The sequence below is a fragment of the Numida meleagris genome, chromosome 3, assembly GCF_002078875.1.
Source record: "Numida meleagris isolate 19003 breed g44 Domestic line chromosome 3, NumMel1.0, whole genome shotgun sequence".
Taxonomy (NCBI): Eukaryota; Metazoa; Chordata; class Aves; order Galliformes; family Numididae; genus Numida; species Numida meleagris.
The window spans coordinates 16546539-16568885 of record NC_034411.1 but is presented as its reverse complement, the minus strand read 5'-3'; the positions used below and the strand labels follow the sequence as shown (position 1 = coordinate 16568885).

Sequence of the window (22347 nt, the reverse complement as noted above, 5' to 3'; positions counted from 1 at the left end):
AAGAATGTCAGCTTTCAGCTGCAATCAACCACTTCAGTTTACAAGGAAGAAAAAAAATCCTCAAAGCATTTCAACTGTGCTGAATTATATTAGAAGGGAGATACAGTCTTTAATGAAACTAATATATTAATGTTTCTTGAATTCATTTGGAGTTTAAATTGCAATTTTTGGCCATACTGAATTATTGTAGGAAGTGCAATAATAGCTTTGACAGGAGAGGGACATTTTTTGGAATAAATAATAGAGCTGAAGAGACTAAATGCTGCACTTCTAGCTGCTAACAAAAGTTCAGCAGCACAGTTTCATAGCATGATGCTGGCACCACATAAGCAGCTCTACTTTTAACAAGTTTAACACAACAAAGCACATTTCAAAGCATTCAATTATCCACCAGCTCGACAACAAATTACTTGGATAAATCTTGAAAATGAGCAAGAAGAAAACAAGGAGGTAGTTAATTTTCTAACTAGTATTTTCTCTCTTTCTCCTTCTATTCTCCCTCTTCCTTCAGCTCACTGTTGATTACAGCTGTAGAAGTGATGGTTCCTAACGTTTACTGATTACTGGGGGTTTGTTACCACAGCAGTCCATGCTCATCCTCACTTTCCAATAAACGCTTCACCAACCCTTGAACCTCCATACCTAGAGGAATTAATTCCTCATCACCCTTCAGCTTTGGCACAAAGTGCTTTCAGCAATAATTGTCTTTTATGCTTATCTCTCCCTGTTTAGCTTTTGTTTGTTTGTTTCAGCAAGGTACTCTGCTTTCGCAATATTCACACAAGGACCTCAGCAACTCAGAAATAAGTAACAGCAGGTAAATTCTGACATTAAGATTCATTTTCCTTGCAACACCAAGGTCTAATGTCAGAAATTGCTTACAAGCATGCTGGACAGAATGAAAGAGTGGAAAATAGTCCCCTGGACATTTAGGGAACAGCTAGAAGGACAGCACAGAGCTGCACACCAATTACAGCAGTAGTTCTCCTAGCAAAACATAGAGGATACACAGTTTCTCAGCCTACTTAAACTGCAGCTCCCTTGCCAATTGACACAATCTGCATAAAACACAAGCAATTCCCTCAGCAAAATATTTATGCAAGCCTTTTTGGCCCCGCCCTCCGCCAGGTCCCCGCCCACCTCCAAGGTCCCGCCCTCCGTCAAGGCCCCGCCCCCCGGACCCTGAGCAGCTTCTCATTGGCTGTGGCAGGGAACGGACGTCGGTGAGGTGACGTCACAGGGGCAGTTCCGCCAGCCCCGCGTTCCGCTGCGGCGGAGGGCAGCTGGAAGTGGTTGACGGCCGCGCCGCCCCACCCCCTCCCCCGCGCCCCGCGCTGTCAGGCAGCCCTGGGCAGCGGCGGTGGCAGGAGGAGGGGCAGGGAGCGCGGGCGGCGAACGTACAAAGAGGGTGGAGAGCCTGGAGCGGCGCCTGGGTCAGGTCAGTCCGCGTCGGCTAGGTCAGGGAGGGGAATACGGCCGATACGTGTCGCGGAGGGGACGCAAGGAGCAGGGAGAGAGCTGGGCGGGGAGCAACGCTGTACCCCTTCTCCTCGTGGCTGCAGGGAGGGCAGCGAGGGCTGCCGGCGCCTCACTGTGTGGAGATCGGGCCCAGACCCCCTGCACCCCCTGCCCCTCGCGGCTCGCCTCCCCGGGGCTTTCGAGGAAAGGGCACAGCCTCCGCTATCCTTCCTTCCGGCTTCTGATTGGCTGCGTCCAGCGGTGGGGCGGAGCCAAGGCGGCCGCGGCGTCACGTGGGTTACCCCGCCTCGCGCCGCGCCTCCTCTGCCCGCTGCGGCCGGGGGCAGCTGGAACCGGTTGGCGGGCGCGAGGTGAGGGTGCGCGCGTGGTGGGGCGGCCGTTGGCGCTGAGGAGAGGGGCGGCGGGCGGCTGTGTGCGCGCTGGGCGGGCCGTGGCGTGGGTCGGCCCTGTTCTTTTGTTCGCTTTTTTCAGTCAGCGGCTTATCCTGTCGGGGCTGGTGCTGCAAGGGATTACGCCGCTCACTGTAAGATAACCATAGAGAGTATTTTCATTGCGTTGACCAGAAGCTGCTCACCCGACTGGGCTCATCGTGCCTCAGTGAGCAGCGTGGGCTCTCCTCCTGGAGAAGGCTTCATGCTCCTGGAGGCGGTGTGCCATTGTGTTGGTGCGGGGAGCTGCGGGGAGGACTCTGCGTGGGCTTTGCCCGTGGCTGAGTGCGGGGAGGTGATGTCATTGCCCACGGGCGCCTCGCTGCTGCCTCGTGAGCGTCCTGTTGGCCGCACGGGGACGGGCAGCCCCTCCGAGAGGGAGAAACGGACCAGGCAGTGGCGTTCTTGAAAAGACACCCCAGCCATTTCTTATAGTTTTTGAAGAACTTTGTCTAAAAAAGCACTGCGGCATAGCTAAGACAGAAGAGTCCACCAGGCAGATGGGTATTTAAGAAATGCTACAACCCCTTACGTTCTTGTTACTTGAAGCAGATATTTTTTGCCATCTAGTATGCCAGAGAATGATCTTGAGTTTGATTACTGGGTCTGGCTTGGCCTTGTAAGGAATAGATACTGAAATGAGAATCTGGAAGATGTTTTTCACTGTTGCTATAGACTAACGTGATGCTCTTTCAGTAACAGCACTCAGGCTTTGCCTCTCTCAGTGCCAGCCTGCCTTATTGGTAGGATTCCTGCCTTTGGACCAAAGCAGTGTGTCTGTATCTCCCATGCAAGTTTGATTTCTGTCCGCTGCTCATACTGCAATGCAGCAGGGAGCTGCTGACTTTGTGGCTGTCCTACCTATCGCGCTCGGGGGGGGGCTGGAAGAACCCGCTGGCTGTGCAGGAGAACGTGAAGGAGTTGGTGTTGTAATACAGTTTGTAAAATTCTCATCTAGTTGTTGTCATCTTGGCAGGCGTGTCCCCTGACCTTCTGAAATCCTGGTGTTAGCTAGGTATGTAATAAAATTGAGTAATAATAATTGGATACTTTAAATGTATTTGATGATATTGTGATACCAACAGCAAGTGGCAAAATCTGTTTTTTGTGTTAAGTTTTAATTACATGTGAATAGATGCCATGCAAATCTGGGCTGCTGTGCCCTGTGCTGACCCCGCTCTGGCTGGCATGGACTCAGCTGTCAGACAGCTTGGCTGTGATTGGGGCACCTTTCCCCTGCTCCTGGCCTGAGCTGGACCTCTGCTTGGCGTTGATAAGTCTCACCAGTGTGTACTTTTAAGGTGGAGAATGTCTGCTTAAAACAAGAGACATACAAAGATACTGCAGCCTTGTAGATCTTGCTACTTTGCATATACAAAAGAGTGGCAGTATTTCGAAATAATTGAGCATGTGCTTACTTTTTGTATTAGCCCACAGTGGTTGATTTGGTGAGGGAATGTGTGCGAATTGTGTGAAGGAGCCTCTTTGTACACAGTTTGGCTGTTGTTCTAAAGATAACTAAGCAAATTCAGTAATATAGTGGTTAAAAATATTCTTACCTTGAGTCATCTGGTCCTTAAGGACCAGTGCATTATGGGATAATCATGGTACCTAGCTGTCTAATTTAAATGTTTTCTGTCTAAACACTTTTGAAAAATCCCATTAAATACCTACGTAAAAATTTAGATGCCTGGATATATATATATTTTAAATTAACTGTTAAAAGGTGACTTTGGTAGACTGTATTTATCCTTGTGGTGAGGGGGGAAAAAGTATGTTCTATGTTATCCACTCATCTTTAAATGTAATGTTATTCAAGAGAGTTTCAGGATGACAACTTCATGTCAGACACTTCTACCAGTAGCGTAGTTGACCAGATAGGTTCTGCAAGGAGAGATGGGAAGAGGTATCACACTGTATTTCAATGTAAGTCTGCTTCGCTTTGGCTTTCTCATTGCTAGCTTGCCAAATACAAATTATCCTCAGTGGATAAAGTCATGGCAAAGAGTCGAAGTATCGTGGGGTCTGGGTCATCTAGCTTCTAGGAACTTAAGTTGGTTTAGTTCACGGTACAGTAGATGCATGAAAGGGAACGTAGTTTACAAAGCTGGATTCTCCTTGTGCGCTGAAGGAACAGCATTTTGCTGCTGCTTTAATCTTAAAGGTTTTTTTGAGTTCTTATTTTCAACAGAAAACCTTTGTTTGTACCTCACCCTTCCCTTTAGAAAGCTAATGTTGATTTTTGCAGAGAGTTGGTCTGTTTCTTCTCTCTTTCCCTAGCAGAATCATAGAATGGGTTGGGTTGGCTGAGGGTAGGGCTGCCCTCCACTAGCTCGGGCTGCCCAGGGCCCCATCCAACCTGACCTGGAGCGCTTGGCTGTGGGGTACCCACAGCTTCTCTGGGCAGCAGTACCAGAGCCTCACCACCCTCTGAGTAAAGAATTTCTTCCTAACATCTACCCCAAATTTCCCCTCTTCTAGTTTAAAGCCATTCCTCTTTGTCCTGTCGTTGTCAGCCCATGCATAAAGTCAGTCTCCCTCGTGTATTGTGACGTTGCAGTGAGGTCTTTCCAGATCCTTCTCTTCTCCAGGCTGAACAAGCCCATCTCCCTCAGCCTGTATTTGTAAGAGAGGTGCTCCAGCCCTCTGGTCACCTTTGTGGCCATCCTCTGGACTTGCTCCAACAGCTCCACCTCTTTCCTGAGCTGAGTGCCCCAGGCCTGGATGCACTACTCCAGGTGGGGCCTTGTGAGGGCAAAACAGAGGGGGACAATCCTCTCCCTGCTGCCCCCCGGCTCTGCTGATGCAGCCCAGGATACTTTGGCCTTCTGGGCTACAAGTGCACACTGCTCGCTCCAGCTTTCTCATTGTTAGCTTGCTTTTGTCCACCAGGACTCCCAAGTCCTTCCCTGAAGGGCTGCTCTCAGTGAGTTGTTCTTGCTGTGTCTGTATTCATGTCTAGGATTGCCCCAACCCAAGATTTCAATATGTATTTTTCCTACTGCTACTGACTGTACCCAACCATTCTGCAGTCCTTACAGACATCTCATGGATGGTAAAGTCAATGTTTTATTCATTCTTTGTTAATGCAGTTGCCTAAAATGTTTCCTGTCTAATACAAGGGTGGGGGGAAAAAAAAGAGTAACTTTAGGACTTAGGAGCCTAGAGGCCTCTAGGGGGGTGAGAGGGGGTGGTGAGGGGAAAGATCACATCATCCTTCAAGCCTGTCTTCTTGTCCTGCAGGTGTTGAAGTCATAGCCTCTCAATCCTAGTGGTGTTGTTATTACAAATCTTACTTGAGAAAGCGTGTCATTTGTCTTTCTGAATGCTAGGAGTTGCGATGAGTCTAAAATTTGTTCAGTATTTCTAAGCTAGGATATTATGTTTCAGGATTGTCCCAGATTACTTGGTGTATGTATATAAGCTGGAAATACTGACTGTAAGATATGGGAGGGCAAACAGCCAATACATCTTGAAATACCTTGAATAAGGTACGCAGCTCTGAGTTCACTGGAAAGCTTAAGGAAGTAAGGGGTGGGGGGGTGTGGCAGCAAGGTGCATCTGCAGCTGAAGAGTCCTGAATGGCTTTATGTGCTCCAGAACCATAAGCCAGAGGGCTCAAATAAACTTCAGACTTGGAATTATTAAATTAACTCCATGTTCTGGTATGTTTTGACTACAACTGAAAATTATCTTGGTCTTCCCCATCCATGATGGCATCCCTAACCTTTGCTACCACATTTGTAGAGAAAGGCTATGTTTTGTGATCCGTTAATAGTTGATTGTATTATATTAGAAGGAAAGTCCTAAATGTTACACTTTTTTCTTCTTCGAAGTGCCTTTAGTGGCTGTTTTTCTGTCGCTTCAGAAGTGATCCTCTAGAATGAGGAGAGGAGAGCTTGGAGACTGTATTCCAGGATGTCCATTACCTCCTACCACTCTATGTTCCTTCAGGTGTCCATGAGGAGCGTGGAAATGTTTACAGGCCATGTTAGAGCAAAGAGTACAATTTTTCTTTTCCACTCAGCGTGCAGATGTGCTTAAAGCCTTTGTTGCTTTTCTTGTGGGTGCATGAAGGAAAGTAAGCAGTTCTCTGAAATGGCAGGATTCCTGGTTCCAAGAGGAAGACTTCGTCTCCTAGCAAGGGAACCAAGGTTGCACGCAACCACCAGGCTGCTGATCTTGCCCCTGCCCTGAAAGACTTGCAGATAGCCTGTTTTACAGTGGGGTTGACTGATGGGCAGGGTTCTTTGAGTCAGACTTTGGAAGGCAGACCAGTTCGGCTTAGGACTCAGAGTACTGCAGCTGTGCAGTCACCATCTCCTTGGGAAGCCTCCAGAAGTTGTGGAAGGTAAGGTATTGCTTTGCAAAGGGAGGGTCATGAGAGGGGATAGAGCTGTGACACGTTGGGAAAAGAACTTGTTTCTGTTGTAAAAGCAAGAATCTCGAGGTAAAGAAACACATTTTTTATGTGAAGTGCTGGTAGGATTGTGTGAATGTCTACTGGGTGGGACTTCTGTATCCTATGGGTAAAAGGCTGAGATTCATCCAAGTGTTCATCGCTCCCCTGCACAAGGGGTTAGTTGCAGTACCCATAGAAGCCGACTGAAGGGAGGGAATGGCTCACAGGAGGGGAGGCAGTTGGTTGCACTCCAAGGTGGTGTTGAGTTGTGTGTGGTTACAGCAGGTGTGAGTTCAGCTTTAATGGTGTTGAACCCAAAGGTTGTTTATAAATGGTGGTTGCGCATGGTCATAAATCTGTTTGGCTGCATTGGTTAATATTTGCTAATTAGGAAACATGTAACTTTTTTTCTAAAGCTGTTCCGACTTGCTACATTTCCCTTGAATGGACAGTAACGACCTTCCTGGACTTTATGCTCTCCCACTGTACAGGAGTAGAGGATTTTGCTGTTCCTCATCACCTTTAGCAAGGCGATGCTGAGTGCTTGAAAGCACACAGGGTTTAGAATATGGGCTGACACCTACTGGTCACAGCATCTGAGTATTTAATCTAGGGTTTCTTGCCATTTCCCTCTGGGAATACAACTCTGTCTTCTCAGGAGCAGTTGTAGCTGGGCAGTTAAACCTTTGTGCTTTTTGAAATTAAAGCATTTTTTGTATCATGTTAAAGTGTTGAATGATTTGTAGGTGCATGATGATACACGACAGTTTTGATTTACTAACAAAAAGCAAATTTCTACTGAAATACAGTTGCTGAGTGAACGTATATTATTTCTTCTTTACTGTGCTGGCATTCAGTGCTCTGCTGGAGTAGGTATTTCTTCAGAATGAGACGTAGTGCTGTAGGCTTGAACACGAATGTAAACACCAGTACCAGTGGCTGAATTTTGCTGGAAGAATCATGCTTGAGTTTGGTGGTGTTTTCTTCTCCCGCTGTGTGTCCCTTGGGCAGGTTGAGAAGGCCTTGGAGATAAAAGGCCTTTTAAGCAGAATTTTGAATACTTTATGAAGTGAGTTTATTAAAATTCCTTACGGTTAGTTACTGTTGCATAGGAAAGTAATGCTATTTTGTCAGACATTTTTAAAAGTCCACAAATATATTTTAAGTAGGTATACAGAATTTTTACAGCATCAACTAAAATGCTTTATAGATTTGATAACAGAGATTCAGATTTTCTCCAACAATGGATGGATAGTTAATTTGGAGCAGGATAGACGCGCTATTTTTTTTTTTTTTGTCATGCTGAATTTTGAGTCATGTTGCATGAGCTTTGGAAATAGGCTTTTTACATGGTGAAAGCCTGTTCTTGTGTTGGGGAATTGGGTTCAGGCCTTAGCTGACATCTGCCTGTTTTGTAGCCTTTGACAAATCACTTTTGCCTGCTTCATTTCCCTTTTGGCTCTCTGCAGTTAAAGGGTGTCCCACCAAGGACAGTGGGCGAACCCAGCCAAGGCCGTGAACTAGTCAGTGTCTTTATAAATACACTAACAGCTTGTATGTTCTGCTTCAAAGTGAAGTTTTTGTCACACAGAACCAGTTTTGAAACCGCAGTTTCATTTTTGGCACTGAAATGTGTTGCATTTTAACCTTCCCCTGTCTATAAATAGCTGCCAAAAATAAGTACTAGTGAGTTGGGAATTAGGGGCCTTGTGTTTAAAGATTGAGGGTATTGCTTAGCTATTGCCTAGCTTAGCTGTCCATTAAATTGCTTAGCTTAGCTTTTCACTGTCAGCCATTGCTTAGTTTAGCTCTCCATTGTTAGCTCAAGGAAGTATTGCTGCAAGCCAGCAAGAAAAGAACCCATGGGAGAACGATGAAAGGGGAAACAAGTATGATAAGAAATTGCAAAGGCATGCAAGATGGGAGAGCCTCCTCCAACTGGGACAAAGGTCAGGAGAACATGGTGAGGAAGACTTCTGACTTCATCCAAGAGCGACCACCAGGTGGGGAGGAAGATGGCGAGCCTTCATCCAACAACCACCAGAAGGAGCTACAATGCATGCGCAAAGGGGAGAGACAACATGCAAATGAATTCCCAGAAAAGTAATGAATATGTGACCGAGCCCAATGAATATGTATAAGTTTGGCTTTTAAATGTGTAACACTTCTGTCTGGGGGTGTGTGAGCTTGGCAGGGCGAAGACCCCCGCTCGCACCCGGCGTGTATGCGCAATGCTGAATGAACATACCTGCTTTATAACCTACCCTGGGGTTATAGAGTTTGATTCCGCAAGTCAATTTGGCACCCCAGATGGGACAATCTCTGTTCGGCTGCAGGACCGGTTGAGGAGGGGGATGCCTTTGGCGCGCCCTGAGAGTTCTCGGAAGGACTCCCCTTTTTCATCCGATCACTGCGGGGACAGACAAGGACCATCTGAAGGCGGACCAGGTATGTTTTGATAAAAAAAAAAAAAAAAAGGCTCCGTAAGGCATACGTGGGAGCAGGGGACTCTGTAAGGCGTGTGGGATGCCCACGTGGGAGGGATAAGGGACTATATGCTTGCCTAGAGGGGCTATGTGCCTGCCTACCCCAGTATTGGATCCACAGGTACGGAAAGAGGTAATTACCGAAGGCAGGGGACCTTCCTAAGGGAGAGGTTGCTCTGCGGGGCAGGAGGACAACTCCCCGGAGGGGGCTCCTGCTAAGGTCATGGGTTCTAGTTCCACTAGAGTATTGTTGCAAGGGCCCAGTTATTTGTAATCATTGCCTAGGCTAAAGACCAACTTATGAGTTAGTACTCAGAATACTTTGTAATTAACTGTACTGGAAAGGTTGTGGCTATCTTATCCTGTCAAGTGGTAAGTCACGAATTTTAGGTTGTATGGTTGTGATTTCCAGCTGTTGCAACCGCTGGGTACTGTATATTTAAATTGTTATTGTTACCATCAAAATATTTGAACAGTAATGGTCAAATGATAACGTGAATTTTTGTAGCAGTAGTAGCAGGAGTCCTGAGTTGTATTATTGTTGTTATTACCATCTGTTGCCAGTGTCCAGTACTGTGTATTTGAACTATTATCGATACATTCAGGATATCGTTCCAAACGTTTGGACTAAGATCTTGTCCAAGCAGGCAGAGTGTGTGTGAGTGTGGTTTGACTGAGATGCACTGCAGTGTGAAGCGAGTGCAGAGCCCAACCCGCGGTTCCGTGGTCCCACGAGGCGTGCGGCCAGAGATGGACAAAGTGGCTGTGGTGATGAGAGGCAGACCTTGAATTCATATGTGAACACTAAGACTCCTTTCTCTGAAACAGAACTGGCTTATGCCGCTTAATGGGTGCTAAAAGTAAAACAGTTCCTCGCAAGAAGGAGTTGAAGTTGAAAAGGAGAGAAGCAAAAAGATCAGAAATGGGATCCTTTAGATAACTTGCCCCCCCGTAAAATTCAGAAGCAATGCAAGTGGCAGCCGCCTCTGCAGAGGCACAGAGTGTCCCTGCTGCGGATCCTGTGCAGGGTCCTAGAGAGAGCACACATCCTCGATTGGGGAGAGAATTGGAACATCGTAAATGGGACCTGGAGAATTTTCTTTTCTCTAATACTAACCTTACTAACGCTTCACTGTATCCTCTTAGGGAAGTTCCCTTAGGTGAAAGGGAAATAGGGTATGTTGTTTATTGCAGGAGCTCTTACAAAAGGCTCAGAAAGTGTATGTCGAAAGGGAGATGAGAAAGAAAAGCAAAAGGCTAAGTTAATGGTTTCAACAGTGGATCGTGTAGTGAAACAAAGCGTGGGTAAGAGAAAGGAACACGGAAGGAGGGTTGGGCCCTGGAGGGAGACAGAGAGGAAAGATTCCGAGGATAAACTGTACTTATTGTCACTGTCATTGTGATTGTTAAATGTTTATGTTGTGAAAGTGTTACCTAAGAAGCTGTTATGGGATGAGGGGTCTAAAGAGATACCGAAAAGAGCCCCTGGCTGTATTTTGGCTCACTGGAGAAGACGTTGCTGGTGAGCCGGGGGAATATTGGATAAGAAATCAGGAATGTAAATGATGTAACAGGACCAGTTTTTATAACTGAGTATCCTAATCGTGAGACCAAGTGCTGGGTGTTTGTGGAAATTGAAGAACTGAATTGTTTGACTTGTGGGTTTTGAAGGGAGTGGGACAAACTGTTTTAATGGTATATGGAGGTGTCCTTCACACATTGAGCCTTCATCCAACGACCACCAGAAGGAGCTACAACGCATGCGCAAAGGGGAGGGACAATGTGCAAATGAATTCCCAGAAAAGTAATGAATATGTGACCGAGCCCAATGAATATGTATAAGTTTGGCTTTTAAATGTGTAACACTTCTGTCTGGGGGTGTGTGAGCTTGGCAGGGCGAAGACCCCCGCTCGCACCCGGCGTGTATGCGCAGCGCTGAATAAACATACCTGCTTTATAATCTACCCTGGGGTTATAGAGTTTGATTCCGCAAGTCACTAGTGTGTGTTGCTGTTAATATACAGACCACCTAATGCAGGCGTGTCCAACCCGCTGCCCAGCACAGCTCACATTGCCCTGCACGAACACGGGGGTGGCTCTGCCCCACCCTTTGGCCCTGCCCCAGGCACGCACCCATCGCTCACAGCAAGCACACAGCGGTGTGCGATTGGGGCGGCTGGGCTGAAACCGGCATGCGGGGAGGGTGCAGGGCAGTGCTGACTCAAGTTTTGGCTAATGATTGTGTGCATTGTGATACATTAGCTGAATGCAGTCCTCTGAACAACAAAAAATATGCAGCTGTGCTCTCTGTTTTGATAAAGGAATGTGAGAATAGATTCCAAGATTGCTGAAAAAAACCATCAAGTTTCTGGTATGTACATTTGAGAGCAGCTGTTTTCAAAGATGAAGTAGAGGAAGAGCAAAATTTCATCAAGAATCTGACAAACACCCAAGAACTCATTAAGAATTGCAACCCTTTCCATCAAACCATACCGTTGCATTAAGTCACAAAAATAAGATCAAATATCCCACTACTTTTATGGTTTTGTTACCTTCTTTTTATATTTAAAAAATTAAGAACTAAAATAAGGCTTGTTACTTACATATATGAATTATAAAATATAAATTTTAGGTGTGGCCCAAGACAATGCCTTTTCACTCAGTGCAGCCCAGGGCAGCCAGAAAGTTGGACACACATGACCTAGTGATGCAGGCACCATGAAGTGCCTGCCACAAAGTTTGCTCCTTATGCAACTTCTGAAGAGTACTTACTTCTAACATCGGTACTTTGGTTTGTTTATTTATAGCCATGTTACTTGTGAAGCTTAAATGCAGAATGAGGTGGCCTATTTAGGAGCAAAGTTAGTGATAACTTATATATACATATATATCTAAACATCGAATCCCAAGACTGTTGTATGTTGTGTGATATTGATGCTTGCATATGCTGTTTGCTTCAGTGGTCTTTTTGTGTGTGTTTCCTCTTCCACAGAGCAAGCAAAAGATGTAGTACGTTGTTCCTGAAATGTAGTATTATTTTTCTCTCTCACTATAGGAGATTTCAACTTTCCTAAGACAAAAATTCTGCAAATATGACCTCATCTCAAGTCACTTTTGAAGTGAGAGGACCATCAGTACCAGGTACCCCAATCACACGTATCATAAGCTTTCGTTTTGGTATGGTGGAACTAGAAGAAAACTGATTAGAAGACCGTTCACAAGCTGTCTTTTTCTGTTTTCTTCAGGAATAAAGGAACATGTCATTTCTTGTATCAAAATAACTTATTGTAAAATAAGGTACCTAAAGAAAAATTTCACATAGAAATATGAACAATATCATAGTGTGGTACTAATTTTTTGCTCACTCAAATAGTTATGTTACTTTAAAATTAGCATTCTGTCTCTACTAGCTTCTTACTCAAGTAGGAGTATTTACATTCTGGGCTGTGATAGTTAGGCAAGCGTTGACATTTCTATTCTATTTTTTATTACTCTTTATGTCCCTGTTGAAAGCTCTGTGTAATGAGGTGTGACCTCTAGTAGGTGTTAAGAGAAGAAAGAATGTGCAGGTGAATTCAATATTCTACCTAACATATTTCAAAAGCAACAGCTAACAGTCCTTCAGGTGATACAAGAGAGTCACTTGTTCATAATTTAGGTTTGTTAAAATTTTATCCTGTAGTGGTTGCCTGAAGTGTGAGATTTTGACTGATATTTTATTTCTACCTAATGTCATCACAGATAAGTGCTTTTATAGAAACAAAACTTAGAAATAAATTGATAAGCTCTATGTCTCAGTAGCATTTGGTAATAGAAAGTTTTGTTAGGTTCAAGTCCCTGTTTAATTCACAGAATAACTACTGATGATAACTTTGCTTTCTGTTGTTTTCAGCAAATTTTCCTGTCTTTTGGAAAAGAATAATGTTTGTTTGGTTTTTTATTTAGTATTGACCTTGTAAGGCTCTCTATTACTGAAAACCAGTCTGAGCTTAAAAATGTTTTCAGTTCCTTACAGTATAGAAGTATTTCCATAGCAGTTTTAGGTTTTCTCTGGAGTCCCTCCTGTTTCAGCTGCGTTCTTAGAAATGGAGAGTCAGAGCTAGACTAACCCAGAGCTTGTGCTTAACTTGAATAGGGGAATTAAAATGTTTCACGTTTTATTACGAGTATTTGTTAAGTATGTATAACTTCTTGTCACTCTTTGCTTTGTTATAATGAGGAAAAATTATTTTTTGCATGGGTAATGTAATTTCATGTTCTGCTGAGATGTGTAAATAGTTCAAATTCTTCCTCCTGTATTATTACCTTGCATTTATCAATGCCACGTCAGATCTTGTATCACTTACCTGCTTGTGTTTGCTACATCCTCTTGATGTGAAAATCAGCTGTATGGAACTATTACCATCTGGAAATAAGAAGTCATAGCAGCACGTAAGACACAGGAGAAAAAAAAAATGTTTAAAATGTGCTCTGCCACATCAGTAAGAGATTATCAGTGCATCATATTCCATAGAGATTGTAAGGTCTCCTGAGCCACCAGTGGCGGTGTAATATTTGTGTTCTTCCTAATTTGGGTATTAATAGAAACCTTCTTGATTTGAAGATGTTAATTCAGCTGTACATTGTTAATTTGGAGCAGTAAGATTTGGATTGCCCGCAGTTGTTATGGCAAAGAGATTCCCTAACATTCAAAAAACTGTTCTTGGATTTCAAAGAAACACAGCATTGACTTCTTGAGCTCATGAGTGAGGATTGACTGGCTGAAGCGGAGAAGGAAAGAACATGCTACTTGGATGAGGAATTTTCTTGCTTCTGGATTTGGAACATAAAAAGTGCTTCTTTGTTTTCAGTTCCCCACATCATTCATTAAACGTCGGGTTCAGCATAGCATAAAATTTCCTTTTCTTTTATTGAAGTGGGTAGAAACATGAAGTTCTTGAGACGATAAGTGATTTCAATCCATTTAATTAAATGTTTCAGTCAAAGGTGTATGTCATAACCATCTGAAAGATAGTACAACGGTGACACAGGTGTCCTGTAGGGGTTAAGAGCTGGAACATGCTGTGGTCGCTGTTTTAGTGAGAACATTTTTGAAGTGGATGTAAGATTAAATTGTGATAATGTCATCTTGGCTCTTCAGAGCAGATGTCTCCATTTGGTTGCTCCCTTATATACCTCCCTTTTTACCCTATATCTGTTGCGATTAACTAGTTGACCTTGACATTGAAATCTAACATCAACTAAATTTATGTTATTAGTTTTATATATACTCCGAGAACAATATTACAGAAGCTTTGTTTCTGTGCAAGCCAGTTGTAGATGTAGTACTTACTGCTAAAAATAGAACTTAATCATCAAAGCCATTTGTCAAAAGCGTGAAATCATTTTTGTAATGTAAATGAGGAATGCAAGTCAGATCATGTGTAAGACCAAGATTTAGCGATAATAAGTTGTGATTATTATTTCGACCTTCATCTTTAGAAACTCGAAAGGAAACTAACCACAAGAACAAGCTGGTAGTTAATTAACAGAAGCGGCTGAATGTGGTAGCATATATGAGCAGCCAAAAATGCTATTGCAGACAAATATGAGATGGCATAACTGTTGTAGGTGGGGGTCAGGGAGGTGGGAGAGGAATTAAAACTTTCTAAAAGTTTTGACATCTTTGCTGCATTAAACCTCTTCTGCATTTCTCCTAATGTTGTTGATGGTTGGAAGAACTGAACATTGACACACAATGTGAACGTGGAGCCTTTGTAAGGAGAAATGTTTTTCATAGCGTTCTGGAGGAAAAATTGAAAATAATAGACCTTGGATTATGTGAGACTGTAAAGCATGAGTGTAGCTATCCAATGGAGTATTGCAGAGCTCTTTGCCTTCCTCACGGTGTCATTTTCACTGTTGTAGTGCTGTGTCTAGCAAAGTTGACTTTGGATGTGTAACTGTTCTGCTGATGACAACTGCAGCAAAAAGTCAGGGTCAGAGAGAAATAGATTCTGCCCCAGTGACTGGATGCAAATAATTACTTGTAAATACAGTGTTGCCTTTTGTGTGTTGTACCTTGCTGTAAGTATTGGCCATACGTTCAGGTTTTTTGCTTGGTTGTTTAGGGTATTTGTTTTTGAAGAAGACTGAAAAGCTACTGTAGCTGGATGTTACTGTGAGGAATGTAAGTTAGACTGCGCTTGAGAGATTGGCTGGTATTTACATAGAGGTGTACTGAATGCTGCTGTTTTAAAGGAATATTAAAAGAAAAAATAACCTGTTTAACGTCTCCAGTCAGAAACCATAACTAGTGGTATTCAAATGGCCTTCTCTTCTTCCTTCATCTCCCTCTTGTAGTTTAAAAAAAACCCAACACTGTAATGTGTGGTAACAATGGAAAAGGTGAAAAACTTCACATAGACACTTGTGTACAATAACTTACACTATAAATACACAATTAAATCTTGTCTACATTTGTATACTTACAGCAAGCATGCAAAAACCTGATTTTTTGAAAAGTGAATTGGAACAGAACATTTTTATTTAGAAAATAAAGAACTGCAGTTAATGATGATCTCAAATTATTTCATTTAGCAGTTTTTAAGATCAAATCCTTTCCATTTCTCACTTGTGTGTCTACAGTGGTCTCTTTCATAAACAAAACTCTTTTTAAATTAGATAAACCCGTATAGCTGGAAAAAAATTCATTTTAGAGGCCTAAGTACATCTTCAGAACTCTTATTTCAGACCTGAAGTTCTAGCTGTGATATTTGGCTTAGTAAAAGATAGTATGTCTTTGCTGTATATGCCTTGCACTTTGTGTCTTCAGATTATTGTAGCTCCAATGTCAGTTCTACTGATTTCCTGGAGTGAGAACATGAAATTGCAATCAGAGACACTTGCATCTTGCTTCAGTTGGGATTGGTACTTGTTGCTCTGAGACTGGTCAGTTATCAGTTTGTTCCTTGCTTGCTTTTCCTGTTGGTGAAGCATGCAAGCTCTTGATACTCTCTCCCCTTTTTCTCAAATCCTGGGCTATGCTGTAACTTCAGCTGAATGTCTGCATCTGCTTTTCACATTTATATGTCATTTAGTTACTGAAGTATATTTTTTTAAATTACATTGTAATATATAAATGCTTTGGTAGTTCTTATATTTAGCGGGAGAAGACTAAAAGGTTCAGCAGATGGTATAAGTGTAACAACTCTACATTTCTTCCTTCTGTAACAGATAGTGTGTATAATAATATCGTTGAAACCCTGTAAAAAGCAAAATACTAGTTTATCCTTTCCAGTTGTATTTCTCGTTGTTCTTACAGTCCTGCATGTTGGTTTTCTATTAAAAAAATAAGGATGCATTGCAATGTTAACTTCATCTCTTGGATTCCTCAGAATTGAGCATTCTTACACTATTGTGGTTTTTTTTGTTCATACTGTGTGCATATAACTTTTTGCGTGGAAAACTCATATTTTTATATCCAGTAAAAACTTTAAAACATGGTAGCAAAATGAATTTTATTTCTCACAGGAATGAAGCTGTGTATTGCCTTGGGAATGACGCTATCAACCTCCTGTTTTATCTGCTTCTCATTAATTCATATGATTTTAGAAAATTACTGGTTTTTTTATATGTTTGTACATGCGTGAATACGTATATACTCACAGATGTGTAAGCACACGTCTGTGGGTATAAATATATATGTAACTGTTTTGTTTTTTACAAAAGACATTTCACAGTGAAAACTTGCCCTCTGCATTTCCAAAGACTTACTTGAACAGTGTTAATGTAGGAAAATTTGGATGCCAACCTTCTTAGAGGTTTGGGTTGTTTGCAGTACCTCTCAGCAATACCTTTGTGGTGGGAGAGAAAACACTGCTGTAATTTTGAGTGGGAGGGGAAAAGACCGTTTGGATCCAAAAAGAAGCTTGGATGGATGAGCCTGCTTTATACATTAAAATTATTCAAATGTTTAATCTTGTAGACTATATATAGTAGTTCCATGTAGGCTTGAGTTATGATATCCATGTTGTTTTTAATTTGTTCTGTTCCTTTTCAGGAGAGGTTTTTGCAATATGTGGGAGTTGCAGTGCTTTGGGAAGTTGGAATCCACAAGCTGCAGTGGTCCTCCGGACTGATGACTGGTAGGATTTTCTTTTTCTTTAAATATCTGGAGCAACAAATTTATTCTGGTTCTGAGTTTGTCAACTATCAGGCTACGTAGGAACATGTTTAAGCGAATGTTTAACTTTGCTATGCTCTTCTAGTTACAAATGATGCTTCTACCATTGTGGGTGACACACTTTAGAAGTACAGTTGTAGATGCTTCTAATGAGAGGTTGCTAAGGATAACTCGCAGTCTTGTAACGATGCAAACACCAAATTATGGGAGGTGTTTACTTTCTTCTTAATCTGTACAAGTACTTGTTGTGCCTGTAGGAAGGTGGGAAGAAGATGATAGTTTTAATGCTAAAACTCCTGTGTGATTTGTGCTCATATGAAAATGAGTGTATATGAAGACAGTCTAGCACTGCAGAGGAGTTGAGTATTTCCTTAAAATGGTACCCTTACCTGTTTTTATTTGTCCGCATGATGCAGGAAATAAGGTTATAAGATGTACTTGTAATTCTGTCAGTGACTTCATATGTGATGGTGGATGAATTCCAGAATCACATCATCATGTTTTCCCTATTTGTTAAATGAGCATGAGAGTTCTTGCTCCTGTAGAGTTCTTCAGATTTGAGATCCGAAAGTGCAGTTTCTGTTCTAAGTATGCCTTCTGAAAAACCTTCTTGTAGCAATACACTCCGTTTTATTTAGAATGGAGAACTAAATAAGTAATACTAAATCAGAATAAGAAGGAACCTGTAAAGAGCATTAAGCCTCGCCTGCTGTTTTGAATACCATGGTGCAAACTCAGTTTTGCCATCAAAGTTGCAAAAAATACCAGTGTATTTGCATGTGCTACTTTTATGCTATTTCTGGGATAGATTATTGTGCTAATTTAAAACAAAAAACACCTGAGAAGCTGCAAATGTTTGGAATATAGCTTTCTTTTCTGAGAACGAATGTTTTCAGTCTCTATTAATAAACCATTTTTTTAGCTGACAGTACAGCTGTTAAGCTAAAATAGCATTTAGAACACTGGATAAAACATCAGAGAACTTAATCTCTTAAGTTTTTGAACTCTTTTCACAGTGAATTATGGAAAGCTTCTATAGAGCTTCCCAGAGGAGTTCCTGTTAAGTATCGATATTTTAAAGGGTACTTCTTAGAACCTAAGGTATGTACAATGTTTTCTATTTTAATTTAACTCATTTTCTGTGGAAAAATGTCTTCATTTGGATTAAAAAGGATTTTCTGAGTTAAATCTCAGATTATAGAAAGAAATTTTAAATTTCAGCATATGAAACATCAAAATACTTGTGGTAATGCAAGCAACTCATTTCAGGAAATACGTAACTGCTTTTGGTTAACTTAATTTTAGTGACGATGTCTTTTGTCTTTAGCCATTGTTAGTGCTTGTTGAAAATTCTAAGGATAATGAAATGCCTGAGACTACTGTAATAGCTTAAGCAGTACAAGGAAGTTTTCATTGGATATAGTAGGGCTATAACAACTTTTACACCTAAAATTAAATAGAGATTTAGTAAGACAAGGATCTCTAGCATGAAAACGAGCAATAGCAGGAGAAATTGTGAGCAGGTTTTACCTTGCTACAGCTTTAAAATGTAACTGCAGACTTTTTGGTGAAATGTGAGACAGATTGACTTTCCTTTGTGCTGTGTAGTTAACATGTTTATCTCTTGGAGTAGATAGATGGAGCATCCTAGTGCTTTCTCTGAGTTTGTATAGGTATTTGTACAGTGTTCAAGGCTGGGCTGGATGGAGCTTTAAGCAGCACGTTCTCAAGTGGAAGGCATCCCAGCTCATGGCAGGAGAGTTGGAACCAGATGATCTTTAAGGTCCCTTCCACCCCAAACCTTCCTTCAATTCTGTGGTTTGCATGACTTGACCAATGAGACACCAATGTGTCATTATGGGTTTGGATGTCCAAGTTGCCTGTGAGTTGAATGTATGGGGTAGTATATTGGTCTGTAGATACAGTAGTTGGAGGAAGCTCTTTCTTCTTCAGACTGGTTGTGAGACTGAATGGTGTCCAGAAAAAATGTCAGACTAACTTAGAAAAATGAGCCAATACTCTTCAGCTGTTTTCTTTAACATGAATTATAACTGTAAAAAAAAATAAAAATTAAAACTATCTTTGCTTTCTTGCTTAATCTGTGAATGTTCTGTAGCTGTTTACCTTGAACTTAAGTTTTTGTTTGAAATCAGGCTTATGAAGGCTAGGCTGAATGTGCAAAGGAGTTGTAGAATTATCTGGTCTGGTGTTTTATTTGTTTTTTTAATATATTTTAAATTACTGTCAGGAGTGCATGAAGTCAGCTAGATTCAGCTTACTTTCACTGAAAAAGTATTTGACAGAGGTGTCATGAAAATTCTCGGTGAAGGGTACCGACTTGAAATGAGACATGAGGCTGCTCTGCTTTTCATTACAGCACGTACAACAGTATCATCTGAAAGTCGTGCTTTCATTGTTATTTTGAGGGAAAAGAAGGGAAGGTCAGTAATGTTTGTTGTGTTGTTAAGTTTTTGAGGCCAAAAGTAGATCTGTCTTTCATCATTTACCAGCTTTGATGGGACTCTTCTATTTCTTGTAAATGCCCAGAAGTTTGAAATGTAAGCAATACCACATGAAAAAAGTACACTGAGTGAGAGCAAATGGGCAGAAAATGTGCTCATAGACAACAGTTTGCTTTAACATTTGAAAAAGTTTACAATATGTATTGGTGAGTGTGTTTCTTTAAGTAGGTGCTCTGTATCGTGCACGCTTTTTGTACCGTGTGATGCAGAGTCTGCCAAGGTAAGTATGAATTTTATGGAATAACAGCATAAAGAGCGACTGTCTATAAAAAGGAAGCTGAAACACCCTACAAAACAGCACGTGAATTGCCTGGGTGCATAGTTACCCACTTAGCAGTCTCTAACCTGTACCCATTAAGTGCACAGTGCCACAGGACAGGATTTCATTTTATGAGAAATAGCTTTCTGTAGCTGGTATTTTTGCCCCTCAGTGTTTTCTTCCTCTTTCTACATACATACATACATACATACGTACATTTTTATATATAGTTTTTGCAGAACTATAAATAAACAGGGTTCCTTCATTCTGTCAGGAATGTAATATAGAACACAGTGCAAATAAGACAGTCAGTGGAATACTTCATCATTAAGAACCCTGATAAGGATAAAAGATGCTTCTAAATTAAATTATTCTGAATGTTTATTTCAGTGAATGTGTTTTATTATACATAGCATGTGATTAATTTCTCAAGCTTGCTATATGTGGTCCTTCAGATCCTGTTAACATTTTATGAGTGCAATTCTATGTCATGGTCTGTAGTTGGATAACTTAACTATATGTCTAGTTTTAATTCCATGTTAAAGTCTGAATGTGAATTTGATGCTATGTAACTGAGTGAATGATACTGAAAGGCAGATTCAGTTCAAGCTACTGTTCCTGTCGTCTCTCTGAGAACTGCATCTTTGAAGATGCTTGAGACGAATCACATTGATAGGGGTGCATGTTGGCAAAGTGGAAGTGATGCATGTTTACACAGAAATGATCTCAGGCTAGATATGAAAATGCATATGATGACTTGTGTTTTGGAGTTTAAAAAAAAAAAATGGGGAAAGTATTTTTCTAACCTCCCTTTAAAAAATAGCCATTATTTAGGTATGATCTGTCTGTTATTTTGCTTGAAGGGTAGTACAATGTCGCGGGAAGTTTGGTTGCTTTGCATTGAAGCATTTTGATGTTAACATGATAATGGTTATATAAACAGAGTATCATTTTATACTTAATACAGAAATGTATAGACTATTTTAGGAGTCCATATAAATGAATGTATACATAAAGAACATCTTACTGTAGAATTGGTACAAGTCTTGACTCCTAAATACCAAGAGCTGTTAATGTTATAACCATTTTAATGATAATGAGTCATCCTAAGTTTTTTTTTTAAAGTAAATAAATGCATTGGATAAAACAAGATAGTAATTTAAATTGTTTTGCTCAGATTTTTGTCTCAAACATAGTCCAGTACCAGTTACCTTACTGTAACAATCTTCCTGTCTTATTTTGTATATACTTTCTGTCTGACTGGGGAGTAAGGGAGTGGGAAACCACCCACATACCTTGTTTCAAATTTAAACTGCATAATATATTTGAGATTTAGGATAATTTTTTGATAGGTGTTGTTTGCATGATGCGCGTTTGAAAACCTTAGTAAGGTAAACACATACAGTATTCTGTTCAGCAGTGTTTGTTTGTTTTTCCAACAGCAAGTAATCATGCAAGCTTAGGGTTATTTCTTTGAAGGGAAGTGTGAAATAGCTATCTGCCTGTGCAGTGGAACTTGTAAGATTGTGTTGGTGAATGTGTTTCACAATTGTGAGTATTGCTTGACGGAAGATATTTCAAATGAGACTTGCTAGCTTTTCTAAAACCAATGTAAGTCAAGTCCATGTCGTGCTTGGAGTACAGTAACTAGGATGAAATGTAGATCCAGGCTCAGTAATTTCTTTAGTAGCCACGTCCCTCAGAAGACCTCTTGCCAGATGATTAACCCATGGCTAACCTGTCGGTGACAAAGGAGCGCTGCTGCTAGGACTGAGCTGAGGTGGAAGATTGTGTGTTAAATATTATGGGAAATATTAGAGCTATAGCGTCTCTAGTTAGCCTAAGATATTGTGGCAGGTGATGTGAAAACGCTATTGCCTTGTGGCGTTAGTGACACTGGCTGTAAAGCTTTGGTTGTTTGATTTTGTGCCTAATTGTTGTATCTTAGACAGTATAGAAATCTGGAGATATTTTTGTCAGAAATACAGTACTGGGAGTTGAGACTAATTTGTTTAGTGACTTCATGTTCTTTAAGTAGATTAACATCCTTCAAATACACTTTTAAGAAGTTTAGCCATAAAGTGCATCTGGTTAAATGTTTTGTCATCTCCTTTGTGGATTTATTTTGTTCTGTTCTGAGATCATCTTGTTTTTCTTAATGTCTACTCTGTTGTGTAGTCTTGGATCAGGAATTTTGGAACAGGCCTGAATTTTCATTTAATAAAAATAACTATTTTAAAAATAAAAAGGGAAATGGATTTGCCATTTTATTTTTTAAGTGTGTTAATAGCTAGTCTGCCATACAGTGCCGCTCCGTATAATGTCAGTGTACTGCCCATAGGGATGTTTGAAGTGACACTTGGGGACGTGTCATTTAAGCTACTGCTTGGACAACCTGACTTCTTAAATACCATATTCATACTGTGAATATTGATGGCATGTCATTAACTTCTGCTGTAAGCTGATCCCAACTGAACTGTTATTCAGATGTCGCTATATATAATTGGAATTGCACCAGTACTCTAACCTCACTTTAACCGTGACTTCTGTTGGTTGTAATTAAAACATCTTAGAGGCATTTCAATAAATTGCAGCTAAACAACAAGT

The 22347-nt window shown here is 41.2% G+C and overlaps 1 protein-coding gene across 5 annotated transcripts in view; it reads left to right on the top strand.

Moving 5' to 3' along the window:
- Positions 1305–22347, top strand: part of GPCPD1 (glycerophosphocholine phosphodiesterase 1) — a 45576-nt gene continuing 24533 nt past the window's right edge. Inside the window, exons 1-4 of one of the 5 annotated variants that reach the window (XM_021389872.1) lie at positions 1305–1438; positions 11851–11936; positions 16837–16921; positions 17976–18060. In XM_021389872.1, coding sequence (XP_021245547.1) covers positions 11888–11936; positions 16837–16921; positions 17976–18060 — 219 coding nt within the window. In that variant the 5' untranslated portion in view covers positions 1305–1438; positions 11851–11887. Of the gene's footprint in view, positions 1439–1727; positions 1830–1874; positions 2003–2903; positions 2923–11850; positions 11937–16836; positions 16922–17975; positions 18061–22347 lie in introns of those variants that run through there. The other 4 variants (XM_021389868.1, XM_021389871.1, XM_021389869.1 and 1 more) reach the window with 4 other exon arrangements.